The following is a 15139-nucleotide window of genomic DNA, read 5'->3' on the forward strand; positions in this document are numbered from 1 at the left end:
CTTTACAATAGATAGCCCCAAATAATATAAAATACCTTGGGGAAACTCTAACCAAACAATTGAAAGGCCTATATTACAAGAACTTTAAGTCTTTGAAGAAAGAAACTGAAGAAGATATCAGAAAATAAAAAGATCTCCCATGCTCATGGATAGGTAGGATAAACATAGTAAAAATGGCAATCTTACCAAAAGCAATCTACAGATTCAATGCAATCTCCATCAAAATCCCAACACAATTCTTCAAAGAACTCAAAAGAACAATACTCAACTTCATATGGAAAAACAAACAAACCCAGGGTAGCTAAAAGAATCCTGTACAATAAAGGAACTTCTGGAGGCATTACCATCCCTAACTTCAAGCTCTACTATAGAACTATAATAATAAAAACAGCTCGGTATTGGCATAAAAACAGACACATGGATCAATGGAATCAAATCAAAGACCCTGACATCAATCCACATACCTACGAACGCCTGATTTTTGACAAAGAAGCCAAAATTGTACAATGGAAAAAAGAAGGCATCTTCAACAAATGGTGCTGGCATAACAGGATGTTGACATGTAGAAGAATGCAAATAGATCCATATCTATCACCATGCACAAAACTCAAGTCCAAGTGGATCAAAGACCTCAACATAAATCCATTTACACTGAACCTAGTTTAAAGGAAAGTGGGAAGTAACCTTGAAGGTATTGGAAAAGGAGACCACTTCCAGAATATAACACTACTAGCACAGACACTGAGGTCAACAATTAATAAATGAGACCTCCTGAAACTGAGAAGCTTCTGTAAGGCAAAGGACATGGTCAATAAGACAAAATGGCAGCCTACAGAATGGGAAAAGAGCTTCACCAACCCCACTTCTGACAGAGGGCTGATCTCCAAATATATAAAGAACTCAAGAAACTAGACATCAAAATGCCAAATAATCCAATTTAAAAAAATGGGGTACAGATCTAAATAGAGAATTCTCAACAGAAGAACTGAATGGCTGAAATACACTTAAAGAATTGTTCAACATCTTTAGTCATCAGGGAAATGTGAATCAAAATGACTCTGAGATTTCATCTTATACCTGCCGGAATGGATAAGATCAAAAACACTGATGACAGCTTGTGTTGGAGAAGATGTGGAGTAAGGGGAACACTCCTCCATTGTTGGGGGTGTAAACTTGTGCGGTCACTTTGGAAATCTGTATGGTGGTTTCTCAGAAAATTGGGAATCAATCTACCTCAAGACTCAGCGATACCAATTTTGGACATATACTCAAGGAATGCTCAATCATACCATAAGGACACTTGCTCAATTATGTTCATAAAAGCATTATTTGTAATAGCCAGAACCTGAAAACAACCTAGATGTCCCTCAACTGAAGAATGGATAAATAAAATGTGGTACATATACACAAGGGAGTACTACTCAGCAGAGAAAAACAGACATCATGAAATTTACAGGCAAATGGATGGAACTAGAAAAAAATCATCCTGAGTGAGATAGCCCAGAAAGACAAACATGGTATGTATTCACTCATAAGTGGATACTGGATGTAAAGCAAAGGATAATCAAGCTACAATCCACAGCCCTAGAGAAACTAGGTAACAAGGAGGACCCTAAGAGGGACATATGGATCACCCTGGGAAAGGGAAATAGAGTCTCCTGGGTAAACTGAGGGCAGGGGTGGGTAGGTGAGTAGAGGGGAGGGGATAGGAGATAGGAACATGAGAGATTGGGAAGGTCGAGTTGTGGGAGAGAGACAAAGGAAAGCAACAAAAGAGACATCTGGATAGAGGGGGGCATTATGGGGCAAGGGAGAAACCTGATGCCAGGGACACTCCCAGGAATCCACAAGGATGACCCCAGCTAAGACTCCTAGCAATAGTGGAGAGGGGGCCTGAACTGGCCTTCTCCCGTAATGACATTGGTAACTACTCTACTGTCATTCTAGAACCTTCATCCTGTAACTGATGGAAACAGATGCAGAGATGCACAGCCAAGCACTGGGCTGAGCTCTGGGAATTCAGCTGAAGTAAGGAAGGAGGAATTATATAAGCAGGGGGTGGGGCAGTCAAGATCATGACAGAGAAACCCACAGAGACAGCTGACCTGGGCCATGGGAGCTCAAGGACTCTAGACAGACAGCTAGGGAGCCTGTATAAGACCAACCTAGGCCCTCTGCATGTGGGTAACAGGTGTGCAGCTTAGTCTGTTTGTGGGCCCCCTAGCAGTGGGACCAGGAACTGCCACTGGCACATGAGCTGGCTTTTTGGAACCTACTACTCCCTATGGTAGGATGCCTCACTCAGCCTTGATGCAGGAGCTTGGTCCTGCCTCAACTTGATATGCCACATTTTGTTGACTCCCATGGGAGGCCTAACCCTTTCTGAGGAGTGGATGGAGAGGGGGAGGGAACAAGAGGAGAGGAGGGAGGGGAAACTGTGGTTGATATGTAAAAAGAATAATATAAGTAACATTTAAAAAAAGAGGTAATTATTAGATCTGTATCACAAATCTGAATTTTGATAAAGAGCATTGTTTTCCAGACATATGGTACCCACCTATGATTGCCAAACTCAAAAGCTGAGGCTGGAGAATCAGGAGTTTGAGGATATCCTGGACTACATAATGTAATGATCAAAATATAAAAAGGTATTACATTAAATGATTCAAGAAAAGGTGGCCAGTCATGAACTCAACATGCTTATGCTTACGAGGGAAAAATGAATCTACTATCACAGATCGAGTTTGGCTTATAAATTATTTCTTCAAATGAAAGAAAATAGCACCTGTACTTGTGCACAGTCCTACAAGGCAGAAAACCTCTAAATAGAATTTTCTGTTACTAAGAGCAACCGTTTACATTTCTACAAAAGTGTGAGGCTGCCATTCAAAAGATTTTTACTATTTATTTTTTGTTTGAATAGTAAATCAGAAAATAAGAGAAGCACTTCGTATGATGTTTGTCAAAAAGAGGCCTTCTCATTAAACGTAGGCTCTTAGCAGGGAGATGGCTAATGTGAATGGTATTTAGGCTGCAGGTCTGGGAATCGCCTTTTCTGAAAACACTTCTTGTCTTCAGAGACTGAATTTTGCCAGACCTTGGAACCAAGTTAATAATATGCCTGAAGACCATTAACACCATAGTCACTCTGTTTCCCTACTGTGTATTCATCAGTTTAAGTTGAACTTGCCTTAAAGAAAGCAATGTAGCCAACCTAACCATGCCTGGACTTCAGATATACTTTGCTTTTACAACCTAAGCTAAATGCATAGCTTTAATCTTAAACTACCTACTCTTCCATATTCCCGACCCAGAGGAGTGTTTGTGTGTGTGTGTGTGTGTGTGTGTGTGTGTGTGTGTGTGTGTTATGGTGATAATTTGCTAAAAACAGACAATAAATTGAAAGTAACTTTAAAGAAAACAAGCATCCAGCATAAATGTTAGAATCATCAAGTGGGTATAGGTTGCTACCATCTACCTGCACTTCTGAGTGCTATTTGGCGTCAGTAAAGTAACATCTTCTCTTGTAAAACTCTATTAAACTTTTCACTATAAAAGAATTCTTCATTCCTGTGGGAGTCCAGGTCCCACCTTTCGAATGGTTCTTGAGGGGAAGAGAGAGGAATTATGAAGTATTAGATAGAAAGATAGAAGGAGACGATAAGAAAGACAGAGACACAGGATAGCTTTGGGAGGGCCCTGGGTCAGTACCCAGTCGTCTTGAGGTTTATTCCAAAGGGCTTTTGCACAGTGCCAAGGAGAGAGACAAAAGACCTCCTCCTTTCAAGATCAAAGCACAATGTACAGCCAAGTGTAGACCCTTCAAAACACCGGATAACCACGCCCCTGGCCAAATCATCCCATTATGCAGCTCTCCTGAGCAAAGCAAGCTCAGATTCTCTAACTTTCAGTAATTTGGGCCCCCACAATTCTTTTCCAATACCATGTTTTTCTGTGCTATTCAATGAATATAGAGCAAAGCCCTTTGTAAGGACAGACGGACATCAGACCACAAATAACAAGACAGAAGACACAGGGTGAGAGGTGGAGAATTCAAATGTGGTCTCTGATAGGAATTCTAACCACAACCCCATGACTGCACATGCCCTGGGAAGACACCTAGTCATTTCTGGGGCCGTACGTAATTTTCTATAATTTTCTAATTTTCATGCAGCGTGATCATGTAATCTATGCACATGCATGGCGAAACCACATAGGCCCATATGCGCACGAGCTAGGGTAGTCCATAAAAGGCAGATCCCATGTACCCTCCCCGCTCTCTGCACATGTCTTTCAAACAGGCTCATTCTTTTCTGTCCCTCCCTTCTCCTAATAAAACTCTCACACTGGGTTTTGTTGTGCCTCATGACTTTTCCTCCCAAGGTAAAAGCACTGCATAAAACCAACAGTCTCATTCTTAGTTGTGGTGGTTTGAATAAGAATGGCCCCAATAGACTCATGTATTTGAACGCTTAGTCACCAGGGAGTGGAACTCTTTGATAAGATTATTAAGGGTTAGGAGATGTGGCCTTGTTGGAGTAGGTTTGACCTTGTTAGAGAAAGTATATCACTGGGGGTGGGCTTTGAGGTTTTAAAAGCCTATGCTGGCTAGACTCATTTCTCTGTGTGTGTCTCTGTCTCTCTGTCTCTGTCTGTCTGCCTGCCTGCCTGTCTGTCTGTCTCTCTCTCTCTCTCTCTGCCTTCGGATCAGGATATAGCCCTCAACTACTTCTCCAGCACCACGTGTGCCGCCATGCTCCCCACCATGATGATCACCTCTGTGAGCAAGCCCCCACTTAAATGCTTTCTTTTATAAGAGTTGCCTTGGTCATGGAGTCTCTTCACAGCAATGGTACAGTGACTAAGACATTGGTTTATGATGCTCCAAGAGGAAGACTTTTTTTTATTCTTTAATGCAACATTGACACATAAGAATAAGTTTAAAGAATAAGTTTTTTTGGTTTTTGTTGTTGTTTTTTTTTTAAGATATCTGTAAGAAAGACAACAATATTGATTTGGGATCTATCTATTTCCTCTCCACTCTTAAACCTAGTGACTATTTGAATGAATGTTTCTTTATAGTATTTAATGGGTTTCAAAACACATTCTTCTAAGGTTAAATTAAAACGACTTAATTTAAACGGCATTTTCAGTGAATCCTTTTATAAATCATGTATTACTTACAGTAAGCACTTGTCCAACAGAGTATTCACTTGAGAGGACCAAGGAGGTCCCGTACCAGAACGCCAGTGCATATGACGCATACACCAGTAGGTAGGCAATACCTATGGAAATGTTGGCCGTGATCGCTTTCTTTATGCCAACACTTTTAGCTTCTTCTAAATTTTTATCGTACCTGGAAGAAAAACCAGAAATCATTACATGTTCTCATAAGCGTGGAGGAAGTATGTTAATGTAACAAGGCAGTTGGTTGACAGTTGGAACACACCAGCCCTTCACTACATGTGTTTTCTTCTTTTCTCCTCACATTGCCCCTAAGATGTGCTATTATTTTACTCCTTCACTGAACAGTACGCTGAGGCTTAAACCTTTTCTGGCCTTAGTAATTGTGAAGTAATAAAAATCATCAAAAGCACATATTATTGCACACACAGGGAAAACAGCTGGTCACAGCAGCTCTGCCTGTAACCCTAGCACTAAGGAGACTGAAGCAGGAGGACTGCAAGTTCAAGGCCAGCCTGTCCTGCTCGGGACGGAGGATGGGAGAAGGAGAGATTAAGGGTAACGGTGAGGAGGAGGCTGGAGGAGAAGGAAGATGAAAAGGTGGAAGAATGAAGAATTTAGAAAACGAGAAGAAAGAAGGGGATGAAGAACAAAGGAGGAGGGGGAAGAGGAAGGAGGAGGAGCACAGAGTTAAGGAACTGGGGATAGAATGCTAGAAATTGGAAGCATCAAAAAGCTATTCAAAGCTCCGGACCTGAAGAAAGCTTTAAAGACAGTTTGAACACTTGGGGGTACAGGAAGAACTGAGAGCTCCAGACCAGCCAGGGCCACACAGCAAAGGGCTCTCTCTTAGAAACAAACAAGCCGTACGCGCTATCTTATTTCTATAGATGTGAATTTTAAAATCACTGATCTACAAAAATTAATTTGGCTTATGACTATATAGTAGGAACAGGCCAGGGAAGCTGCAGGCACCAAATGACAGCACGTGACAGAGGGGGCCCAGACTGGCCCGGAGGTGAGGCAGCAAAGAGCCACAGGCTCCCAGGGAAGGAGCCTGGATCAGGCTTCCATCTCACGGAAGAGCAGAGCTATGGAGCTGCACTCTGCCAGCAAGGCAGGGACACATAAGCTTAACTAAGCTACTAAGCCTACTCATTCTCTTTCCTACCGGAGCTAACTGACAGAAGGACACCCCCGGGAGTGAGCGGATCCACGACACCTCAATTACAAATGCTGGGTCAACTCTCACCAAAAAAAGGTGATTCAGAAAAAAACAACCTCTGCTAACAAAGTAACTCCAGATGGGCGAGTCCCAACACAAAACCAAAAACTGGATGAAAACCCTCCAAAAATTACCAATTACTTAATTACTAATTAAGGACTCTCATGGGAAGGGATGACACTGACAGGGACTGAGCTCAAATCCAAACAAAGAATTAAAAAACATGACTATAATCACATTCACAGACTTTAAAGAGAACATGAACACTCTTGTAGAAGTCAATTCAAGATATGGAAATAGAATTCAATAATGACAGAAATATTGAAGAAAAATCAAACCAAAATGATGCTCAAAACACAAAACTCAGTAAGTCAAATCCAAAGGCAAGTGGCAAGTCTTACCAAGAGACTGGCTAATGCAGAGGATGGTCTAGCAGGACGTGAATCAAAGTAAAGGAATTGTGCCATTCAGTCTCAAAGACATTGATAATTTTTTAACTTTTTTTATTTTTTAAAAACATGCTGGAACACATAAAAGTCAGGACCAGAAAAGAAACTCCCCATGTCGAGTTATAGTTAAAACACAGAAAGGGTGAAAAAAAGGGAAAGTGAAAGCTGCAGGGAAAAAAGGCCAATCACATTCAAAGACAATCAGAATAACAGCTGATTTTCCCAGAGAAATCTTTAAAACCAGAAGGGCTTGGAGTGATGTAGTTCAAATTCTGAAAGAACACTGCTAATAGCCAAGACTACTATACTCAGAAAAACTACCTATCATCATTGAAAGAGAAACAAAATTTTCCAGAACAAAACAGTCTAAACATAAGACTGGCAGATTTGAAACTGCTGGAGAAATAAAGGGCATATACTTGAACATATGAGCCTAATTAAGGACTCTCAGAATTGGACTCACTCAGGAAGTAAATCCAACAATCAAAAATCAGTGCTCCACGAAAGTCAAATGTTTCTGCATACAGAAGGAAACACGTTCGAAAGACACAGAGAAAGAAAAAAAAAAAACTGTTAAAAACTTAATGAAACTATTTGATTACTGAATTAAACGCATTCACAATTGCGGTTAAATTTCCATTCCAAATGAGCTGGTTTCCTCCCACATGGATATTTTGAAGGGAAAGTGGGATAGACTGCTTTACTAGAAGCTTTGTGATAATCATATCCCACGACATACTGAAGCTTTTGCCATGTTGGGAGACTTAGATGACTTGCTATCCCCGACTCCATCCCCACCCTCACTACAGGAGACTTACTCTCATCTCTCAGGTCTCATGCTAATTGAAATCTCCTCTAAGAGACATTCCTTGATCATATTTAAATATCCCCTCCTCATAATCCTCAGTACATTTCTTTTATCAAAGCATATTTTCAATGACTATGTTTGTGTATGTGTGTGTGGGGGGGGTGTTAGGTAGGGTTTCTATTGCTGTGAAGAGACACCATGACCACAACAACTCTTATAAAGGAAAAACATTTAATTGAGTAGCTTATACTTCAGAGGTTTAGTCCATTATCATCTTGCAGGAAACATGGTGGCGTGCAGGCAGACACGGTGCTGGAAAAGGAGCTGAGACTTCTACAACTTTGATCAGCAGGCAACAGGAAGTGAACTGAGACACTGGGTGTGACTTGAGCATATATGAGATCTCAAAGCCCACCTCCACAGTGACACACTTCCTCCAACAAGGCCCCACCTCCTAATTGTGCCACTCCCTTTGGGAGCCATTTTCCTTCAAACCACCACAGAGTGTGTGTGTGCATATGAGCAAAGATGCCCCTGAAGGACCAAAAAGGGCATCAGGTCCCCTGGGGCTGGAGGTGGTTGAGCCCCATAGAAACTCAGGTTCTCCCTAAGAGCAGTATGCTCTCTTAACAAATAAGAGATCTCTTCAGCCCTATCAAAGCATATTATGTCTCTCTAAATAAATATTTCTGTAACTCTCATAGGGTCTTTTATCCCTCCAAACTGGTGTCTGTGTAGCAGATACCTCCTTACTTGTAGTTTCTGTACCATCCCTTTCTTCTATAAGAATGAAAACATAGGCTTTCAAACATATTTCAAAAAGCAAACAGAACATATATATCCCTTTTTCTGAAGGCATATATTAAGAAAGCATAATTAGAATTGCAACTTTGTAGAATATTAGCAATGACACTGAATTTTAAATTTCTAGCAAAAGAAACTCAAACCTTTCAAGTTCTTTCTTTTGTCCTCCAAATGCAATCACAGTTCTGATGGCCACTAAGACTTCTTCAGCAACTGCTCCAGCTTTTGCATAAGCCTGGAGTTCCTTATTAGTAAATGAAGTCAATACCTGTCAAAATGCAATCTTGTATCATTAAAAATGCTCAACAAATCTAACTTTTGCAGAGCAAAGAAATAAATAGATATAAAAATAGATATATTTTATATATATATATAAATAAATAGATATATTGCTTATACAGAAATCATACAAAGAGCATGATCTTTGAATGTCAGGTATCTTTGGGGACAGAAAAAGTATAATGGTTTCCCTACCAATGCCCTCTAGCTGACACAAAGTATGGGCAAGGAAGAGAACCCTGGACACAAAGGGACTTCTGGGTCAGGTGCCTGACATGCCTGAGACCCTTCTGCTCTTCCTTCATGACTGGGTTAAGGAGACGGCCTCAAGTCCACAGCAGGAAACAGCTTCTCAAACTAGTAGTGCACCTATGTTTGAACAGAGCTCACAATCTGAGATTCTAAGACATGTGCAGGGTGTAAAACGAAGGGCCCAGGAACTGAAGTGATGTGTAGACCTCACAGGTTAAGTTGCTTTCCCTTTTCCTCATCTATCCACAAGGTATTCTAAAACATTTTAAATAATTTTTATCCCGTTCTGACACGAGGCGTTTGAACCTAACTGTTCAATATTCTACTGAACAGGAAAACCAATTAAGCTTTGAGGCTGGTAAAGGCCGGCACGGTAGCTTGTTGGGTAAAAGTACAACTCCAGCCTGATGACCTGAGGTCGCTCCCTGGAGAGTGACATTAAGTCCTCCAAACGCTGGAGGGCCGTGCAGACACGGGATGGACACACTACACAGCTGACACTTCACAGGGGACACGGCGCTGTCCTCTACCGAGCACAGATCTTCCCAGTTCAGCGCGTCTTTTCTACGAAGGTGGGAACAAACAAGGTCCCCTTCCTTCTTACCCTTTCCCCAAATAAGAGCTCAGTGGGTCTGGATCAGCTTAGCTTGCCCTTGTTAAACGGAAGCTTAAAGCAAGGACCAAACTCACAATCAGGGCTGCCGTGGTTGAAGACCCTCCCGTGGGGTTCTGGGGAGGACTCTGAAATGGGGATTCACCTACCTTGGCCCACATAGCAGACGACAATCCAATCAGAGGAGTGACAGCCAAAATGACAAGGGTTAACTTCCAACCACTTATAAATCCTACTACAAAACCAGCTAGAAATGTGGATATGGACTGAAAGCACATTCCAATTTTGTCACCAATTCCATCATTGATTTTGGAGACATCACTGAAGAAGACAGAGATTGGGTTACAAATAATGTCAGATTTACAAACACAGAAATTAGCCAGTTTTATATTGTATCACTGATTCTGATGTAAATTAATGTGTCTGCAACCTTTGCATACATATATTCACTTGACAAGCTATCTGTTTCCGCTAGATTTTGTCATTAACACCTTCCTATGGCCAGCATGGCCTCAGAATACAGACACGGGATGTTTAAGACAATTCACTGTGAAATTTCAAACTGCTCAGAGATGTGCACATATGGCTCTGTTCTCTATGAACACAAATCTTTGCGTTCTTCGTGTCTTCTGTGAAGCAGAGACAGACAGACAGGAGCTCCTTCCTTCTTTCTGGTGTTTTCCAAGGACACCAAGGAGCCCTGGCAAGATGGCAGTCAGAGGCTGGATGGACAGGACACCAAGGAGCCCTGGCAGGATGGCAGTCAGAGGCTGGATGGACAGGCCACCAAGGAGCCCTGGCAGGATGGCAGTCAGAGGCTGATGGACAGGCCATATTGTTGCTCGCTGCACATCACAGCTGCGCTCACTCCCTGCATGTTTCTTGACTCTGCCAGTCAAGAAGGAGCCCCACCCCCATTCCTGCCAGGGCACTGTGAACAAGAAGCCGTGTAAGGCACGGGTACTGCTCACAAGGGCACTACTCTGCTCAGGGAAGCACCGACATTCCTAATGGGGCTGGTGGCATCTACTCCACTGACCTAAGAACAAGACCGTATCTGACTCCAGCTAAAACTAGGTACTCACTCTGTGAGCCGGGTGTTGAGCTCCCCAACGTCGTGCACGTCAAACCAGCCTATCTCCTGATTCATTATAGCATGAAAAAACTTCTGTCTAATTTTGTGTATTTGTCTTCCAGCTGCCATGCACCAAAATGAAACCTGGATGTAGGCAACTATGAGCACACCAGCACCAATTCCCATGTAATAGTAGGCGTACCTGAAAAACAAGAACACTGTACATGCTGTTTCCTAATCAGTCCTGCTCTCTGCACACAACTTTGTCTTACTCCTTCAGCTATCTGGGTATCCCACCATCCTTAACAAACAAGAAGTGGTTGTGAGGGGCAGAGATGTAACTGTCAACATCCGCCGGTGTCTGCACTAATAAAGAGGAACCGCTAACAGTGGTTGGTGCACAGGGGCAAATCCCAGCTCTTCACTTAACTGCCTTGTAAACTCAGACAGGATGCATAACATCTTAGGCCCCAATTTTCTGGCTAGTAAAATGGAGGTGAGAACCGTTATACTGGCAGTCTGTTGAGACATGGCCTTGTAGTTCCTAATTCTATTGTAACAGCATCAATTAATGAGTCTCTGCTTGTCAAGGGACATATCACAGAATTTGTCTGAAAGTGGAAACCAGGGATAGAAGTGTTGGGAAATATTATTTTAAGGTGTGTTACCTTTTTTTGTTTATGTTGCTTTTGTTTAACTCTGTGAAGCTGTGTTACTGTGCCTGTCTAAAACACCTGATGGTCTGATAAAGAACTGAACGACCAACAGCAAGGCAGGAGCAAGAATAGGCAGGGCTGGCAGGCAGAAAATACATAGAAGGAGAAAACTGGGAGGAGAGATCTAGGAGGCAGTGCTGTGGGATGGTCTGTATGTCAAATGTGTTGCTCTGATTGGTCAATAAATAAATCTCTGATTGACCAGTGGCCAGGCAGGAAGTATAGTCAGGACAAGGAAGAGAATAAAGCTGGGAAGTGGAAGGCTGAGTCAGAGACACTGCCAGCCGTCACAATGACAAACAGCATGTGAAGATGCTGGTAAGCCACGAGCTACATGGCAAGGTATAGATTTATAGAAATGGATTAATTTAAGCTGAAAGAAAAGTTAGCAAGAAGCCTGCCACGGCCATACAGTTAGTAAGCAATATAAGTCTCTTAGTTTATTGGTCGGGTCTGAGCGACTGTGGGACTGGCAGGTGAGAGAGATTTGTCCTGACTGTGGGCCAGGCAGGAAAACTCTAGCTACAAGGCAGAGGAGGAGGAAGGACTCCAGGGGCCAGCCACCCAGCTACACAGCCAGCCACAGAGTAAGAGGAAGATTTACAGAAGCAAGAGAGAGATAAAAGCCCAGAGGCAAACGGTAGACGGGATAATTTAAGGCAAGGAAAGCTGGGAAGAAACAAGACAAGCTAAGCCTGGGTATTTATATTTAAGAATAAGCCTCCATGTGTGATTTATTTGGGAGCTGGGTGTTGTTTTTGCCCCAAAAAGGGCAAAAACAACAACATAGAAGTGATTCCTGTCCCTTTGAACTACTGAAGACCTCAGCTGATAAGTGACAGATGAAAATTAACAGTATTTGTATCTGCCCAATTGGTCATTTTGAACAACCATAAAATGTTTAAGGAATCAAAGAACATGAAAGCCTTCAAATTAAACTAAGAAAAAGGTGAATTGATGTTCCCTTATTCTGAGTCTTCACATTCACAAAAGCAAACCTTAGGCTTCTTCAATCAGTTAATATTTAGATAAAAGGCAAAGCTTCCAGTGTGAAATACAGATTTCCCCATCTTCAAAAGGAGTTCTACTTGTTATCTTCTGGAAATTGCAGTGTGTCATGGGAAGCATCAAAATGGTTATTTAAAAGGAAGAGAGTCTCTGGTGTGATGGTTCACAGCTCTGTGCTCAACCTACCAGGATCCTGCTAACATATCATACCCCATTACATCATATAACTTGCAAAAAGATATAGTGCAACTAGAATGCTTCTCATTAATAGATGAGTCTATAATTGTTTTCCATGTGCTAATGATATAGCAAGAGTAACCTCATTTAACAAGTGTAACTTATGTTTAGGGAACAACCTGTAAGATGTTCAGTTTTATTCATTTGTTCACTTATTTCTGCTTTTTAGCTATTAAAAAAAAAAAAACAAAAAAAAAAAACAGGGTCTTGCTATGTAGCCCAGGCTAGCCTCAATCTCACAAGCTTCCTGCCAGTGCTTTCACAGTGCTAAGAGGCATCATCATTCCTAGCCTTGATAATGTATTTCAAACAATCAAGATGTTGCTGATAACTGGGCATTGTTGCTTAAACCTGTAATCCCAGCACGTGGAAGGCTGAGGCAGAAGGGCTGGCACAAGCTTGAGGGCAGCCTGGGCTACATCAAGAGGTCAGACCCATCTCAAAAAAAGAAGAAAGAAAAAGAGGGACTTGTAGTTGTCACAATATAAAAATAATGCCTCTCTACAATAGCATTTAGAGTGTTAGCGTCTTATCATTCAAATATGATCAAGTGTCTCCACTTCCTTTAAACATGTCAAACCATTCATAGAATAATGTAGATTCATGTTATCTGAATATTCTCATGGATCCTTGCACATTTGTTCAAAGATATTCTCAAAACAAATTTCAAAGCATGTAATAATTTACAAAATTTTTCCCAAGGTAAGTTAAGGTCAAGATCAAATGTTTATTTATTCTAGGATTTTTTTTGCTTTTGGTTTTTTGGAGTTTTTTGTTTGTTTGTTTTTCAAGATAGGGTCTTTCTGTGTAACAGCTCTGGTTGTCCTGGAACTCGATTTGTAGACCAGGATGGCCTCGTTCTTACAGAGATCTGCCTGCTTCTGGAGTGCTGGGATTAAAGGCGTGTGATACCACCACCCAGTTATTCTAGGATGTTTTATTTCATTATTTATAATTAAATGCTGAGCTTAAAATTTCCTCGCTAGCCAATATTATTATAATTATTACTAGGGATACTGTGCAAGAAGCACACTAATAATTACAAAGCTACAGACAATGATTTTTAATCCAACTTCAAATCATATTATATGAGTGAGAAATTTTATAGATCATTATAAAGATTAACGAAAGAATAAAGCAAGTGTGGAATTACGTGGCCATGTCTTCCTCCAGATCGCCGCTGCTGCTGCTGATCTGAGTACCGTTGGTTTCACCTAGACAACCAGAAAACAGAGCTGGCCCATTTATGGCTCTTTGGACCCCAGTAAAAATAAGCATAGAAAGTAAACCAAACTCATTTCACTTGAAACTCTATACAAAACCAGAACCAAGTGACTCAGTTCAATTTAATTTGGTTTCCATCCCAGCGTTAATGACATCCATCCAAACACCTCTCTGCTGCCATAAGCAGCTACACAAAGCCTACATGAAGGGACCGTCATTTTCAAGAAGAAACCCACCGTGACAAATAAATACCAATGCGACTCAACACTTGAGCCCAAATTTAAACACTAACCCTGCATTTCTCTACTTTTATTGTTATTTCAAAATTATCATGAAGAACAGAACATTATCCAATATTACGAAGAGCTAACTGTCTGAACCAAATACATTAGAAACCCCAAAACTTTAACCATTCACACAGACACCAATAACTACCGTTCAATATTTTTGTGTATATGCTGTCAAATTCACATACAAAACTTATAAAAAAATGTGTATCTTGGTCTCACATACAAAACTTATAAAAAAATGTGTATCTTGGTCTACATTCAGTATCGATTTCTCCTGACAGTGTATGCTTGTATCAATTCTAAGTTTGCATTCATTTTGGTTGTTTCTAATATCATACTGTTATTGGGAACATTGCTCAGTGAGTGTATTTACCTAGCAAACACTATGCTCTGGGTTTGATACACAGACAAATAACACTGCATAAGCATATGTGTACATATATGTGAAAATATGGCAAATATGGTATAGGAAAAATTATCATATCAAGACTGCTAGGTCAACAAAAGGCACACTTCAAATCTTGCAGTCATTGTAAAATATAAGATTATAGTATGTGTGGAAGTCAAGCAGAGGGAGGGAAAGGGAGAAAAAGGATGAGTTGCAATGTGAGCAATATGGACATATGTGAAGACTGGGTGATCTTCTGCGTCCCCTGACCTTTCTCCATATCCCGTGCAGGACTTAACCCCCCTTCAACTCATGTATTGTCTAGTCTCTAGTCCTATCCGACACCAATTCACTGTCGTTTCTTTAATTTCCTGGATGTCATTAGGCTTCTGTGTGTCCTGGCAGTATCAGAAGCACACACTGAAAACACAACAGCTTTTATCTAGGCCTACCTGTGGAGAGCACTTGGTTCATGTGGAGATGTGAATTCAGAGACTACAGAAAGCTCCTGGTGGTTAAGCTTTGTGTACACACACACACACACACACACACACACACACACACACACACACCTAGAGAAGAATTTC

General features: G+C 41.3%; 1 protein-coding gene across 5 annotated transcripts in view; it reads right to left on the minus strand.

The window, feature by feature from the left end:
• The window catches only part of LOC131906617 (multidrug resistance protein 2), a 246496-nt gene that overhangs the window by 139877 nt on the left and 91480 nt on the right, over positions 1-15139 (minus strand). Inside the window, exons 5-9 of one of the 5 annotated variants that reach the window (XM_059257283.1) lie at positions 13804-13864; positions 10700-10891; positions 9764-9935; positions 8614-8738; positions 5185-5356 (exon numbers count right to left, since the gene is read on the minus strand). The exons of the other annotated variants lie outside the window; for them this stretch is intronic. Of the exons in view, the coding sequence (XP_059113266.1) occupies positions 5185-5356; positions 8614-8738; positions 9764-9935; positions 10700-10891; positions 13804-13864 (722 nt within the window). The remainder of the gene's footprint in view (positions 1-5184; positions 5357-8613; positions 8739-9763; positions 9936-10699; positions 10892-13803; positions 13865-15139) is intronic. 5 annotated transcript variants of the gene reach the window in all.

The sequence above is a fragment of the Peromyscus eremicus genome, chromosome 3 (genome assembly GCF_949786415.1).
Source record: "Peromyscus eremicus chromosome 3, PerEre_H2_v1, whole genome shotgun sequence".
Lineage (NCBI taxonomy): Eukaryota > Metazoa > Chordata > Mammalia > Rodentia > Cricetidae > Peromyscus > Peromyscus eremicus.